Source organism: Manacus vitellinus, unplaced genomic scaffold, assembly GCF_001715985.3.
Source record: "Manacus vitellinus isolate BGI_N305 unplaced genomic scaffold, ASM171598v3 scaffold_20_pilon, whole genome shotgun sequence".
Classification (NCBI taxonomy): Eukaryota; Metazoa; Chordata; class Aves; order Passeriformes; family Pipridae; genus Manacus; species Manacus vitellinus.
The window spans coordinates 7,997,231-8,008,980 of record NW_021939471.1 but is presented as its reverse complement, the minus strand read 5'-3'; the positions used below and the strand labels follow the sequence as shown (position 1 = coordinate 8,008,980).

The 11,750-nt window shown below is 38.0% G+C and overlaps 2 protein-coding genes across 4 annotated transcripts in view; one reads left to right on the top strand and one right to left on the bottom strand.

Annotated features, from left to right (window-relative positions):
• The window catches only part of MAIP1 (matrix AAA peptidase interacting protein 1), a 10,952-nt gene extending 10,409 nt beyond the window's left edge, over positions 1 to 543 (bottom strand). The window contains exon 1 of the mRNA XM_029959598.1: positions 476 to 543. Within this exon, the coding sequence (XP_029815458.1) occupies positions 476 to 543 (68 nt within the window). The remainder of the gene's footprint in view (positions 1 to 475) is intronic.
• On the top strand, positions 41 to 8,561 carry TYW5 (tRNA-yW synthesizing protein 5). 3 transcript variants are annotated; one of them, XM_018071955.2, is made up of 8 exons: positions 41 to 88; positions 719 to 873; positions 3,857 to 3,926; positions 4,782 to 4,826; positions 5,331 to 5,468; positions 6,376 to 6,463; positions 6,917 to 7,033; positions 8,206 to 8,561. In XM_018071955.2, exons 2-8 carry the CDS (start codon positions 743 to 745, stop codon positions 8,460 to 8,462), a joined length of 846 nt encoding a protein of 281 aa, XP_017927444.1. In that variant the 5' UTR covers positions 41 to 88; positions 719 to 742; the 3' UTR covers positions 8,463 to 8,561. The 3 variants fall into 3 exon arrangements, with proteins under 3 accessions (XP_017927444.1, XP_029815468.1, XP_029815467.1); XM_029959608.1 differs by lacking the exons at positions 41 to 88; positions 8,206 to 8,561 and adding an exon at positions 7,353 to 8,197 and having other exon boundaries at positions 471 to 873; XM_029959607.1 differs by lacking the exon at positions 41 to 88 and having other exon boundaries at positions 479 to 873.
• Positions 8,562 to 11,750: the final 3,189 nt, after the last annotated feature.

Here is an 11,750-nt window from a genome sequence, read left to right as displayed (position 1 = left end):
CCAGCGAGTTGAGTGGGAGTTTAGGAGCAAGGAGCTTCTACAGGCAAATCCTGTCTGAGCTGCTGGCAAGCTCCGACGGCCGATCTCTGTGAGTCCCTTTCCTTTGGCAGTGGTTAAAAAAAGTGTGATCGCTGGTTTTGTTGCTTTGTCGTCTCTGTTCCATTTTTTTCCCCTCCCGAGGTCCCAATTCAAAGCAGAAGTGTCTTTCTGCTGATTTTTTTTATGTGCCCTGGATCAAACCTGTTCGTGGTTGTCAGCAGCAAGGAACCCGTATAGTGGTGGCAAGAGCTCCTCTCATGAGAGGAGCACCACCACAGCTCATAGTCTGCACCTTAACTCTGTGGTCTTTTGCAACTTTTCTGCTAAGCTCTGGCTAGAATGATGAAATCTGTTTCTTAGTCTGGCTAGATTCCTTGTTGGCCCCAGCACAAAGTGCAGGTTAAAATTGTTTTTGCCTCTCCATGTCTTTCCTTACCCCACTAGGAAAAAGGATTTAGTTAATAGAGACACAGTCCTATAATTTACTGCATTTTGTTTCAACATGCATCGTTCTGATTCACATTGCTTGTGAACAGATAAGTTGTGACCTTGAGTAGTGGGTCCTGGCATTCAACTGACTTGTTTGCATGGACGTACCTTGAAAAATTAATTCTGAATTTTTTCCACTGGATGCTATGATCGTTTCACCATTGACATTTCTTTTTGTTTTGTTTCTTAGAGAAAGCCAGTAGTTCTGACAGGAATGGAACTGGGCCCTTGCACAACCAAATGGACAGTAGATTACTTGAGCCAAGCTGAAGGATCTAAAGAAGTAAAGATTCATGTTTCCACAGTGCCACAGATGGATTTCCTCAGTAAGAACTTTGTGTATAGGTACTGCACTCCAAGGCCTCTTGTGTTTTAAAGGCATGTGCTTGTAACTTGCAGACATACAGTGCATCTGCCTGAAGCTGAGGGTGAGAATATGAAGATAGTTAGTGAAAACATTAAATTATGTATCGAAGTGCTGTCCTTGATTTCTCCCTCTTCTATTCATTCTACAAATATCTTTATGTCCTGAATTTAACACTATGAGGGTGAAATGAGGGCCCAAACAGCACCTTAAAAGAGATGTCATGGAGTAGTGTTACAAAGGTATTTTGACAGAGCATTCCTCTAAGAAATTTGAGCCTGGCAGTTGCTGCCATTAATGAAAAAAGCAAACCAAGACACCCTTGATACTGGATGATATGCTATTTTATTCTACTTACACGGTCTGTTTTCAGTGTTACTGAATAGTGGTAGTTTCTGCCTCAACATGTACCTGGACCTCTTTGAATGCTGGTGTGTGGCAGGCAGGGTATTCCACTCTAGGAGGGGTGTAGCTAATTAAAGCCAAGCTCCTTTCAAAGTTAGGATGTGCAGTTCTCAGAATGTTAGAACTACTGGATACTGCATGTTTCACCAGCTCTTTAATCTTGGTGCAGGTCACAAAACACCTTGCTCTCCTCTGAAGTTCCTCTTGGTTTTCAAGGGCAAATGCCTTTATTTTAGCTCTTGTTTGTTTACCCCAGGTGGGAACAGGATGTGTTCAGTCTGTTAAACTTTTAAGCAGGTGGAAGCATACACTATAAGTGTAAACAAGCTACAAGTCTTTGAGTGGAGCCTGTTGTTCTAGGGGAAAAAGCACATAACAATTATGGTACATTCTGTTCCCTGCATAATGAACTTTTGAATCTTAAAGGTTAGGTTGTACTTGAATGACTTTGCCTTATCTCTGTATTTTATTTTCCATGCTCTATTTTGTTTTGTTGTGGTTTTTTTTTAATTAATCTCTCTTACTGTGAGTTCACATCTAGTTAACCCGGTGTGCTAGTTTTAGCAGGTTTGTAGACAGCCATATGGAGTCTTTGATGGTGCTTCAGTATAGCAAGTGTCAGGACTTCCACCTACTTCACTTGAAATTCAGGAAGCTTTGACCCTTTCCACAGCAAGCCCCTCATTCTAATCTGAAGGGAGAATAAGTAGTACCAAAACAACAGAAACACTGAGGACTTAACATGCAGTTCCATGAGTTTAAACTGATGCATGTGAGTAGTACTGCAGTCCTGTTGTAAGTTGCATGCTCCTACCCCTGTCTTTGTGTTGGTTCTGGAACTCATTCAGCTAGGTTGTGATGTGCTGCAGAAGTCTGAATGTTTTTCTGCTGTTTTAGCTTTGCAAGCAGGTTCACTGTGAGGTCAGATGAGTGCCAGTGCTGCTGTAGGGGAGGAGATGGGGTGATAAGGGTAGACAGCAAGGACAGAGCTGTGGCAGCACCAGCATGCATCAGTTTAAGCTGTCGTGGAGCTGTGCTCTCACTTTCTTCAGTAGCAAATGTAAATGGGCATGATACAACAGTCTAGCTGAAGTCAGAGCACTGGTTCTTGTTTGGTTGTCCGTTGACTTCAGTGGTTGTATTTGCCTGTTACAAAGAAGCCTAAAGTTTAGAGAATTGGTCTAAGTAATGTCTGATGAATGTTCACATTCTGGTAGAAGGGATAACAGGATCAAGAAAAATTTTGCTTGAGGGTAGTTTCTTTTTCACCTTGGGTACTGGGAGGTTGTTCTGAAATGTGGTATTTATATTCAATAATCTATTATCCAGTAATACCTAATGTGAGATGCTGAGATGAGTAAATGTAACATTGAACTCATAATATAACAGTGAACACGTCCCGTTGCTGCTTGTGCTTGGTTTGCCATTCAGGTGTCAACTGATACCAAAATCTGTAATCTGTATGAAAAGCTTCCATTATCTAAATAAATATGTAACACTTGTATTGACCTCAGAGGGACCAGCTCTGATGCCCAGTGATTCCTTTTGAATCTTCTTGAGTTAGGTTTAGTAAAAGTTTAAAGAAACACTTGAAAATATAAAAAATGCTGTGTTTTGCTTAGCTGGAGAAGCACATATTTAAAAAAACCTCAGATAACTGAAATAAATTTTATAGATATGCAAATGAAGATAGTTATCTGTGTTTATGCACAAATTCTTAGCAGAAAATACATAGATATAAACATGTGTATGTTCCCTGCAGTAGTTTTCTTGATGCTGAACTTTTCTGCAAATTTATGAAAATGTACAGTAAACAAGTCTAAAAATTACACACTTATAGAAACAGTCTAAGCAAGTATTGCCAGGCTTTTGGTCACAGTTTGAGTCTTAATTTGACTGGAAAGAAATTTCGACTGTGACTCAAACCATTCAGAACTCCTAAGCTCAAGAGGGGATCTTTCCAAAGTGTATAAATAGTTGATGGAGGGAGTAAAGATGGAGCTCTATTCTTCTCCTGGTTCGTGGTGACAGGACAAGGGGCAATGGGCACAAGATGAAATACAGCAAATTCTGTTAATCTATTGAACACACTTCTCCCATCTTTTACTGCAAGGGTGGTCAAACAATGGAACAAATGAAACAGGTTGCCTAGAGAGCTTATGGAGGGTCCATCCTTGGAAATGTGCAAAACCACACTGGATGCTGTCCTGGGCAAGCTGCTGTAGTTGATCCTGCTTTTGGCAAGGGGGTTGGAATGGAGGATCTCCAGAGGTGCCTTCCAGCCTCAGCAATTACAGGATTCTGTTTGGATATTTACAATTTACTGAAGTGGAGAAGTTTTTAAGTGTAGGATTTCTATCTCAATAGAACTCTTCAAATATCTGCTGCAAACACTAATTAGTCACCATGTTAAGTTAAAAAAGTAAAAGAGCAGCACATTCCATCTTTTGTCTTACTTTACATGGTCTTACTTTTATATGGAGCTTATTATAAACCAAGCATTTACACCATGAGCTGTTACATTGATTCATTGTATAAATTTAGATATTTATATTTCAGAACTCTGCCTTTTGATGTATTTGTACGAAGAGCAGCTGAAGTCAACCACCAGGAGTACTTTCTTTCTGAGGTAATTTCTTTGGTGTCACAGTTTCTTCTGTCAGTTATTTTGCCAGTATATGCAAAGGAAAATGATGAATTGTAATTTAAAAGTTTACTTGATCTTAGATGTAACTTTTTTGTGGCTTGGAGCCAAGGGAAAAAATGTGAATTGTTTTGTATGTGCATGGTGTGGTTAACTTCAACCAGCCAGTTTCTGTTAACAAAAACTGCATACATGAGTAAAAATTCCAGTCTAAAATTTAGAAATCAAACCTTGCTTTAAAATAACAACTGTATCATTTGCGTGTTTCACAAGAAAATGTCATGAAGATATTTTAGAGTTTGATTACATCTGCTATCAAAATACAAATCCAGATTTTTTTTGTGACATGATTTGTAAGTAGCACATATGTGGCTATCTTTACATATCAATGTTCAAGCTAGGGATTTTTCAGGTAGCTGTGATTAGGAAGCAAACAGTTTTGAATGTAGACATGCTTTTTACCTTCTGTGCTACATAGAATGCTGTAAGTTTTGAAGCCAATTAAAATAGCTGCCTGCATCAGTGTTCTGAGGAACTTAAAATATAATCTGCATTTGCTTTGAGGCTGTTCAGTAACAGCAATGCTGAAGCAGTTGACAAGTCTCTCCCCTTTTACTCTTCTGCTCTCAGTTAATGTATTTTCCCATTTCTTGAGATGAACAGTAGGGATCAGTAGAGTAAAGGCAGTATAACAAAGCAGCTGAATTTGTAGATGCCATTTACTTGTACCATATTTTAATGAAGCTCTGCATTAATTAATGAGAAAATACAGGCTCTTTGTTTAAGTGTTTGCATTTCTTACTAAAAAAACAAAACCAATTCTTTTTGTGTTCTCTTCAGGATGAAAAGTACTATTTGCGATCAGTGGGTGAAGATGTTAGGAAGGTGAGTTATTTGAGATTACAGTTCCTATATTGTAAAGTTGCAGTTTAGGAATATTTTTTTAAAGCCCATTGTCATCTGCTGGGTCTGTAACACAGACACACAAGTTACTTAGGGTCACTTGGTTTGTAAATCTGACTGGATTTAGGTCAGAATATTTAAATCTAAGTGTCTAAATTAGTTGCTGTTATATGAGAGCTTAGCTGATCACTGAAGAATACATGGCTAACCTCCCTTTCTTTAGCTTTTGTTGTAAACTAATATAAAAGGATTTATGCTGATCTCTGGCTTCTTCAGTGTGATTTCTAGCAGTTCAAAGCAGCTCTCTGGCTGTTCTTGTTAGTGTCATTGAGCAAGTCATTGCTGAAGTGTGTTGCTGTGTTCAGGTATTCACCAATGCTGAAGTTCCAGCCCCATGTTTCATATGAAGGGAAAAGATAGGTGAAGTGCTCCCTCATTTAAATGTGCATATGTGGTTCTCTAAGAGTTACTGCCTTTCTGTTTCAGGACATTGCAGATATCAGGAAGCAGTTTCCCGTTTTGGCAAAAGATGTTCAAATTCCAGAGTATTTTGAGAAGGAACAGTTCTTCTCTAGTGTCTTCCGCATCAGCTCAGCTGGATTACAGTTATGGACACATTATGATGTAGGTAATACACAGGTTTAGCATAAAATGTTGCAGATGGCATTACAGAGTTGACATAATAAGGTGCAAATCTCTGACAAAGATCAGAGAATCATAACAGACTTCACATATTTTGAAATAGTGAAATGAATCACATTCAGTGGTACAGTGAATTTTAAATAGATGTATTGCGTGGGCATAATATCTTAACTGGGTTTATGTCTAATTCCATATTTGTGAGATTAAATGACATTTTATTGTGGTTTTTTTTTTTACTGTTTTGAGTTTCAGTTAAAAATCTGAAACACAGTAACTTTCAACATTTTTGTCTTCAACATTACATTCTTTTTTTTTTTATTCTAATGGCCATATTAGAATAAAATCCAATTGTACAACACATTGCCAGTTGTACAATGATTGTAGTAATTTGTGGCTGCAATGCAATAGATTCCAAATAAGATTTTCTTATAACATTGTGCAGTGAATTCTGAATAAATTTACTTATAAGAAAAATAGTTTTTGCCTTATAATTAGGAAAAAGGATCCTTATCAATAGAAAGTCAGACAAAAAAATCAAAGAGAAAAGGAATCCATAATATATTTTGTATTATATCTTGGTGGTTTATGTGTCTAAAGTATGGTATGGCTTTGTGTTTTAAGATGGAAGAACTTGATTCTTGGTTTCAGGAAAAACACAAGATAGTTGGAAAGCAATACTGTGTCTCCAGACACACTATTTGTCAAGAATGTGCAGTCAAAGGGATACAGTTACTCAAAATTTTAAGTTTTTTTAATTAACTGTAGTAGCTAACTCTTAACATGGGAAGGTTTTAATAATTCCCTCTTTTAAGCTAATAATTAATTAGCTTAATCCTATATAATCACTCTTAACTTTTGGCTGACATCTCTCTTATTATGCTTATTCCAGGTAATGGATAACTTCTTAATCCAAGTCACAGGGAAAAAACGAGTTGTTTTGTACAGTCCTCGGGATGCACCATATTTATATTTATCAGGTATGCATGTCATAGGTATCTAGGTCAGAGTTTGGTGATCTTAGCTGCCTTGTGGCTCACAGGTGTTGCACTGCAGAAAACAGTCACTAACATAGGACTTGATATAAAAAAAGTAATTTGTTCCCTTGTCTCTAATCCTGTTGGCTTTAGTCAAAGCTGAAAACAGCAGCTTTGCGTGATTGTTTTCAGCAGCTAACTGGAGGAGTACAGTGTTCTGTCTGGGCTCAAAATAGTGTTTTAAATGTCAGGAGAAGTGTTTTTTAATGTTAATAAGGTTGCAGTCACAAGACAAATGTAGACAACACTGCCATCAGGTTTCCCTGTTTTTTAGAAGACTTACAGCACAATAAACCAGTATTAAATTTGATTCAAGAACTGCCATTTCCAGCAATGTGATGATGCTTTGTTACTGTTGGAAGAGTAGGAATATTTATTCACTGAAAATTTTCCTAGGTACTAAATCAGAGGTGCTGGATGTGGATAACCCAGACATGGAGAAATATCCCCTTTTTGTGAAAGCCAAGCGCTATCAATGTCTTCTGGAAGCTGGAGATGTGTTATTTATTCCAGGTAAGTAACAAATGGTTCCTGAACGTGGCATTTTCATTTCTAGAAATGGTAAGAGGTTACTAAAACATTTCTATGTTTAAGTGTTCTGTGAGAAGTGTTGGCAAAACTTTTCTACTTCCCACTGTACAATTCTGATAAAAGCTATTATTATATCTACCTACAAATCTTAGTGTTCCTCAAGTTTAAACTTTGTGCTTATGAATTTGTGTCTTAGTAGATCAATATAATAAACTCACCTTGTGAAATCTGAAATTACTTCAGTGACTTGAGTTTCCCAGTGACAAGATTTGAGTAAAGTACCATTTCTGTTCTTCTGTAGCTCTGGCACTGTGAGGCGTGTGATCTGATGAGAATTTTGGATGGTAGAGTTACTGGACCTTCTAGAAATTTCTAATCCTCTCTGGGGAACGGAAAGACAAGTCCTTATCACTTTTCTGAACAAGCAGAAAACAGAAAGCTCCTTCCTGGGCTGAGATGACAGATTCTGGTAATCAGGGAAAAGCATTTGAATTACTCCTATTGAACTACTACTTGTTTCTGATTTTATTTTAACTCTTCATGAGTTTGTGGCAGATACTTACTCTGTCACTTTTATATTATCTGGGCAATATAAACAGGTCAGTAAACAAAAAGGCAGTAGGTTTTTAGGAAGTTATTTTAAAATAGTTTCTTAGCCTTGGACTTGTTACTTAGTTTTGAACTTACCATTTGTTTCTCTTCCTAAAGAAACTTTTGGTTACACTTAGATAATGGTGTGTCACACTGTTGCTGTGTTAGCAGGTTCGGAAGAGGGGCTTCTCCTGTCTTCTCCATAATAACCACACACATTTCTCAAAAAGCATCTTTTTTCAGTGATACACATTCCAGGTTGCTGACGAAGTCTTACCTTCATCCCACACATGCTTTTATCATTTGCTTACCTTTGAGTATCTCTATACTTCAGCAAGTGTTGCTTTCATGCAAAGTTATGGATTGACGTAAACGTCTTGAGGAACTTCTTAACTTTGGTACAATGCAATATATTCAGGGATGAATATTAATAAATAAACAAAAAATATGGTAGTTGAGGCTCTTCCTCAACTAGGTTTAGTTTGGGCGATTCTGACACTTGTTATGAGTCACATGGAAGTTTTGGATAGTAATTTTTATTTTAGACATTCTTCTTTCTGCAGCTTTGTGGTTCCACAATGTAATTTCTGAGGAATTTGGAGTGGCCCTGAATGTCTTTTGGAAACACCTTCCTGCTGAATCCTATGATAAGACAGACACTTATGGAAATAAAGATCCCGTGGCAGCCTCTAGAGCTATACAGATCTTGGACAGGGCCTTGAAAACACTTGAAGAACTACCCGAGGAATACAGGGATTTTTATGCTCGGAGAATGGTGTTACGCATCCAAGAAAAAGCCTATAGGAATGATTATGGATAAAATAACCCATTGTAATCAGCAAGCTTCTGTGCAAGTAGAAAATTGTATGTCAATATGGAAACTGTCCATGTGTACATACATTTTGAGACCAATAAAAACTGTTGGTAAATATTCATCTATAACGAAGTTGATCTTGTAGCTTTTTTTTCTTGTTTTTATCATGTGTAGTGAGTACAGTGATATACACATTTGCAGTGCCTGCATTTATAACTGTGCTGGTTTGGAATGTTCTACTTAAATTTTTCTGAACAGAAGTCCTGGTGTCTGGGCTGACAGCATGTATGCTTACAACTAACTGCACGTCTTCTGGAGTCTGACCTCATGAAAGTTTAGGAAAGCCATAGTGGTTTCTGAGGAAGTCTAGGAAAGCCATGGTTGGTGGCTGTAATGGTCAAGGTTTCTTTTTGAGTAATAACCTGAGAATAAGTGTGGGAAGTTTCTTCTCCCCCTTGTAGTGAGACTGAGAGTGGGTATGAGGAAAAAGCGCAAAAGCTAATCATGCCAGTTAAGCTTAGAATTGCGCAACAGCTTGACTGCAAGGCAAATGATTTGCCCTTTTCCTACCTGCATAATGTATTGTGGAGAAAACCTTGTTGGTCACTGCCCCAGTGCAGTCAGGCAGCATTGCTGTTTCTGTAGCTGTGAAACACTTGCAACTAATGTGCCCATAAATCCATTCAGCTACAGTCCTAGAATCTGCAGTGAAGTTCATAGTTCTGGAGTAGACATAGAATCTACTGGGAGCTGTACTTGAGGTGCTCTTTGTTACCATATGAGAGGGGGTTTGCATTGCACCTTTGGGGATGGAGCCTGTTGTTCAGGCATTGTAGGTTACTTTTTCAGATTGCAGTGCTTACAAAAGCCTTGTGAAATAAAGGTGGGGATCTCACAAAAAGGATAGGCTTGTCATTGTCTCTTTGAAATCCCTCTGATGTTATTACTTGTGCTATTTGGGCAATGCAGCATTTCTGTGACTAAGGTCAGTCTGTAATTTTTAACAATGTTTTTCGAGAACTGTGACTTGTCAAAAGCTCTTAGACTAAATAGTTATGTAGTGTTAATAAAGTGCTGGAAAAAAAAAAGCTTTCTCCAGAAGAGCAGGAGCTTGAACACTGTGCAGATTATTCTTCTAAACCTGTTCTTCTTGGCAATTCAACACAGTGAAAATAGTCTGGTACCATGTGAATGGGCACCCGGCCACCTCAATGAATAAGCATGAATGGAACCAGCCAAGCGATTCTGATGGGCATCATTGTACATTCTGAGGGTAGAATTTAAATTTGGGATCACAAATAGGTCTCCCAAAATTTTTGTTCAAAAAGGAACAAGGATTGCTTGTGCATACTGCTGAGACAGACTGTTAGGCTGGGGTAACCTCTTGGCTTTGTTAGATCGGTGATGTCGAGGGCCCCATCTGAATTGCAGAGGTGAACAGAGCATATTCTTTGTGTGTCAGGACTAAATGGAGAGGCTCAGAGAGCCTGCAGGGCTAGACAAAGCTGTGTTCCAGCATTGTGCCTGCACAGCCATCTCTTTTAACTATAACTGCCTCAATATACTGGTACAGAGAAGTCCTGTGCTGCTCCTGCATCCTGCCATTGCTTGATTCTCCAGTCACAAAAGGGACATGATAGCCCAGTGTTCTCAGGCCCCCTCAACACTCAGTAGTAAATAAGGGAAGCTTTGTGGAGCAGCAATTGGGGTGTGAGTGACCTGCTGCTGCCTCACTTGTGGGAAGTGCCTGCTGTGCTTCAGAGAGGGTGGGAGGGCTTGAGGCTCTTGGAGAGAGGGAAAGTAAAGGCGGAAAATCTTGTGGGTCAAATACCTTCACTGCTGTGCCTCCTAATGGTGATATTAAGATTTTCAATAATACTGGTTTCATAGTATGTATGTAAAAAGCATAAATAAGACCTGTCAAGCCACAAGTATTCAGAATGCTATTTTGAATATTTTTCAATCCCCTTTTAATTTTGTAAGGGAAGCTATTAAATTATTAGTCTAAGCACCTTAGGCCAAATGAAACCCTTGCATCCCTCAGCTGCAGTTAGTGCTGAAGTAACCCTGCAGGAAAGCTGCAACAGTACATTTGTTTAGGCTAGCATGAAGTCTGGATTGGAAAGTGTATATCTGGCTATACAGCACATGCAGCTATTCAGTTTCATGCTACCAAGTTTTAAATGAAGCCTTTATTTCACTTTGAAAGAGTTTCCTAAATTTCTTATTTAGTAACGTCTATAAAACAGTTGTTCTGAAATCCTATAAAAGGAGAAAACAAGCAGCTTAAAAATGCATTTCCTTAATTTGAACATAATGTGACTAGTGATAAAGATCTGGAAGTTAATGTGTTAAAAAAAATGAAATTATTTGGTGCTTTCTAACCACAGTGCTACATGGTGTGAAACAGGCAATAAAGTGATGAATGAATGGTGAAAGCATTGAAGGAATAACTTCCAGCTAACAGTGAGAGAATGTAAGTAGCCACTACTGAAATAACAAAGAATTAGAGCCACTGACATTTTGTGGAAGTTTGTCCTTTAGAGACCTAAACCAAAATGGGATCATGCCACAATAAAACAGATGAAGTTGTGGTAACAGGTATTAGAAAATAAACACTGACCATCTTAAGCATTCAAAGCAGCCACTTCAGCTGTCTTCTGTCTTCAGCAGAGGAGCTGGGTAATGCAGACTGCCCAGTGCTGAAAGATAAGTTAAGATACTTACATAAAGACAATGTCTGAAATCAGCAGTTTTAACTTGGTCTATATACCCCAAACTTTGAATTACTCTAAAAATTTGGTGACTGAGACCTTTAAAATGGAAGTCAAGACCTGGAAAGAATTATTTATTCTTGGCTATATGAAATATAAAGGATGACAAATGTTTCAGATTTCATTTTTCTTAATGTGCTTTCTGTGGAAAGAGCCAAATGAAAAAATTTATGTCAAAACATTTTTTTGGTCAAACTATTAAACAGATCATTAAAAATCTGCCTGTTATGTGTGTGCTGACAATTTGATGTACCCAACTTAAGAACTTCTTTTTTTCCAGGAGCTACACAGAATTCTTAATACAAGTGTTACATTAAATGCCTCATGTGAAAGGGTTTGACTTCATCATGAAGGATCAGAAATATATTTGCAATTCTTTTTAAATATAAAACTGTTCACCTCATTCATGCTGTTGGTCCCACAACAGGATTAACTTGACTAATATGAAGATGATTTTATCATACTAGAGGTTATATTACATATGATGTGATCCCAGTATGCATTACTTCCCAGCTTCAGG

Excerpts from the sequence above, each read along its gene's own strand:
- TYW5 (XM_018071955.2), top strand. The coding sequence starts at position 743 with ATGGAACTGGGCCCTTGCACAACCAAATGGACAGTAGATTACTTGAGC. Across the intron at positions 874-3,856 it reads AGTAAGAACTTTGTGTATAG|AACTCTGCCTTTTGATGTAT; the intron begins GTACTGCACTCC and ends TTTATATTTCAG. Across the intron at positions 3,927-4,781 it reads AGGAGTACTTTCTTTCTGAG|GATGAAAAGTACTATTTGCG; the intron begins GTAATTTCTTTG and ends TGTTCTCTTCAG.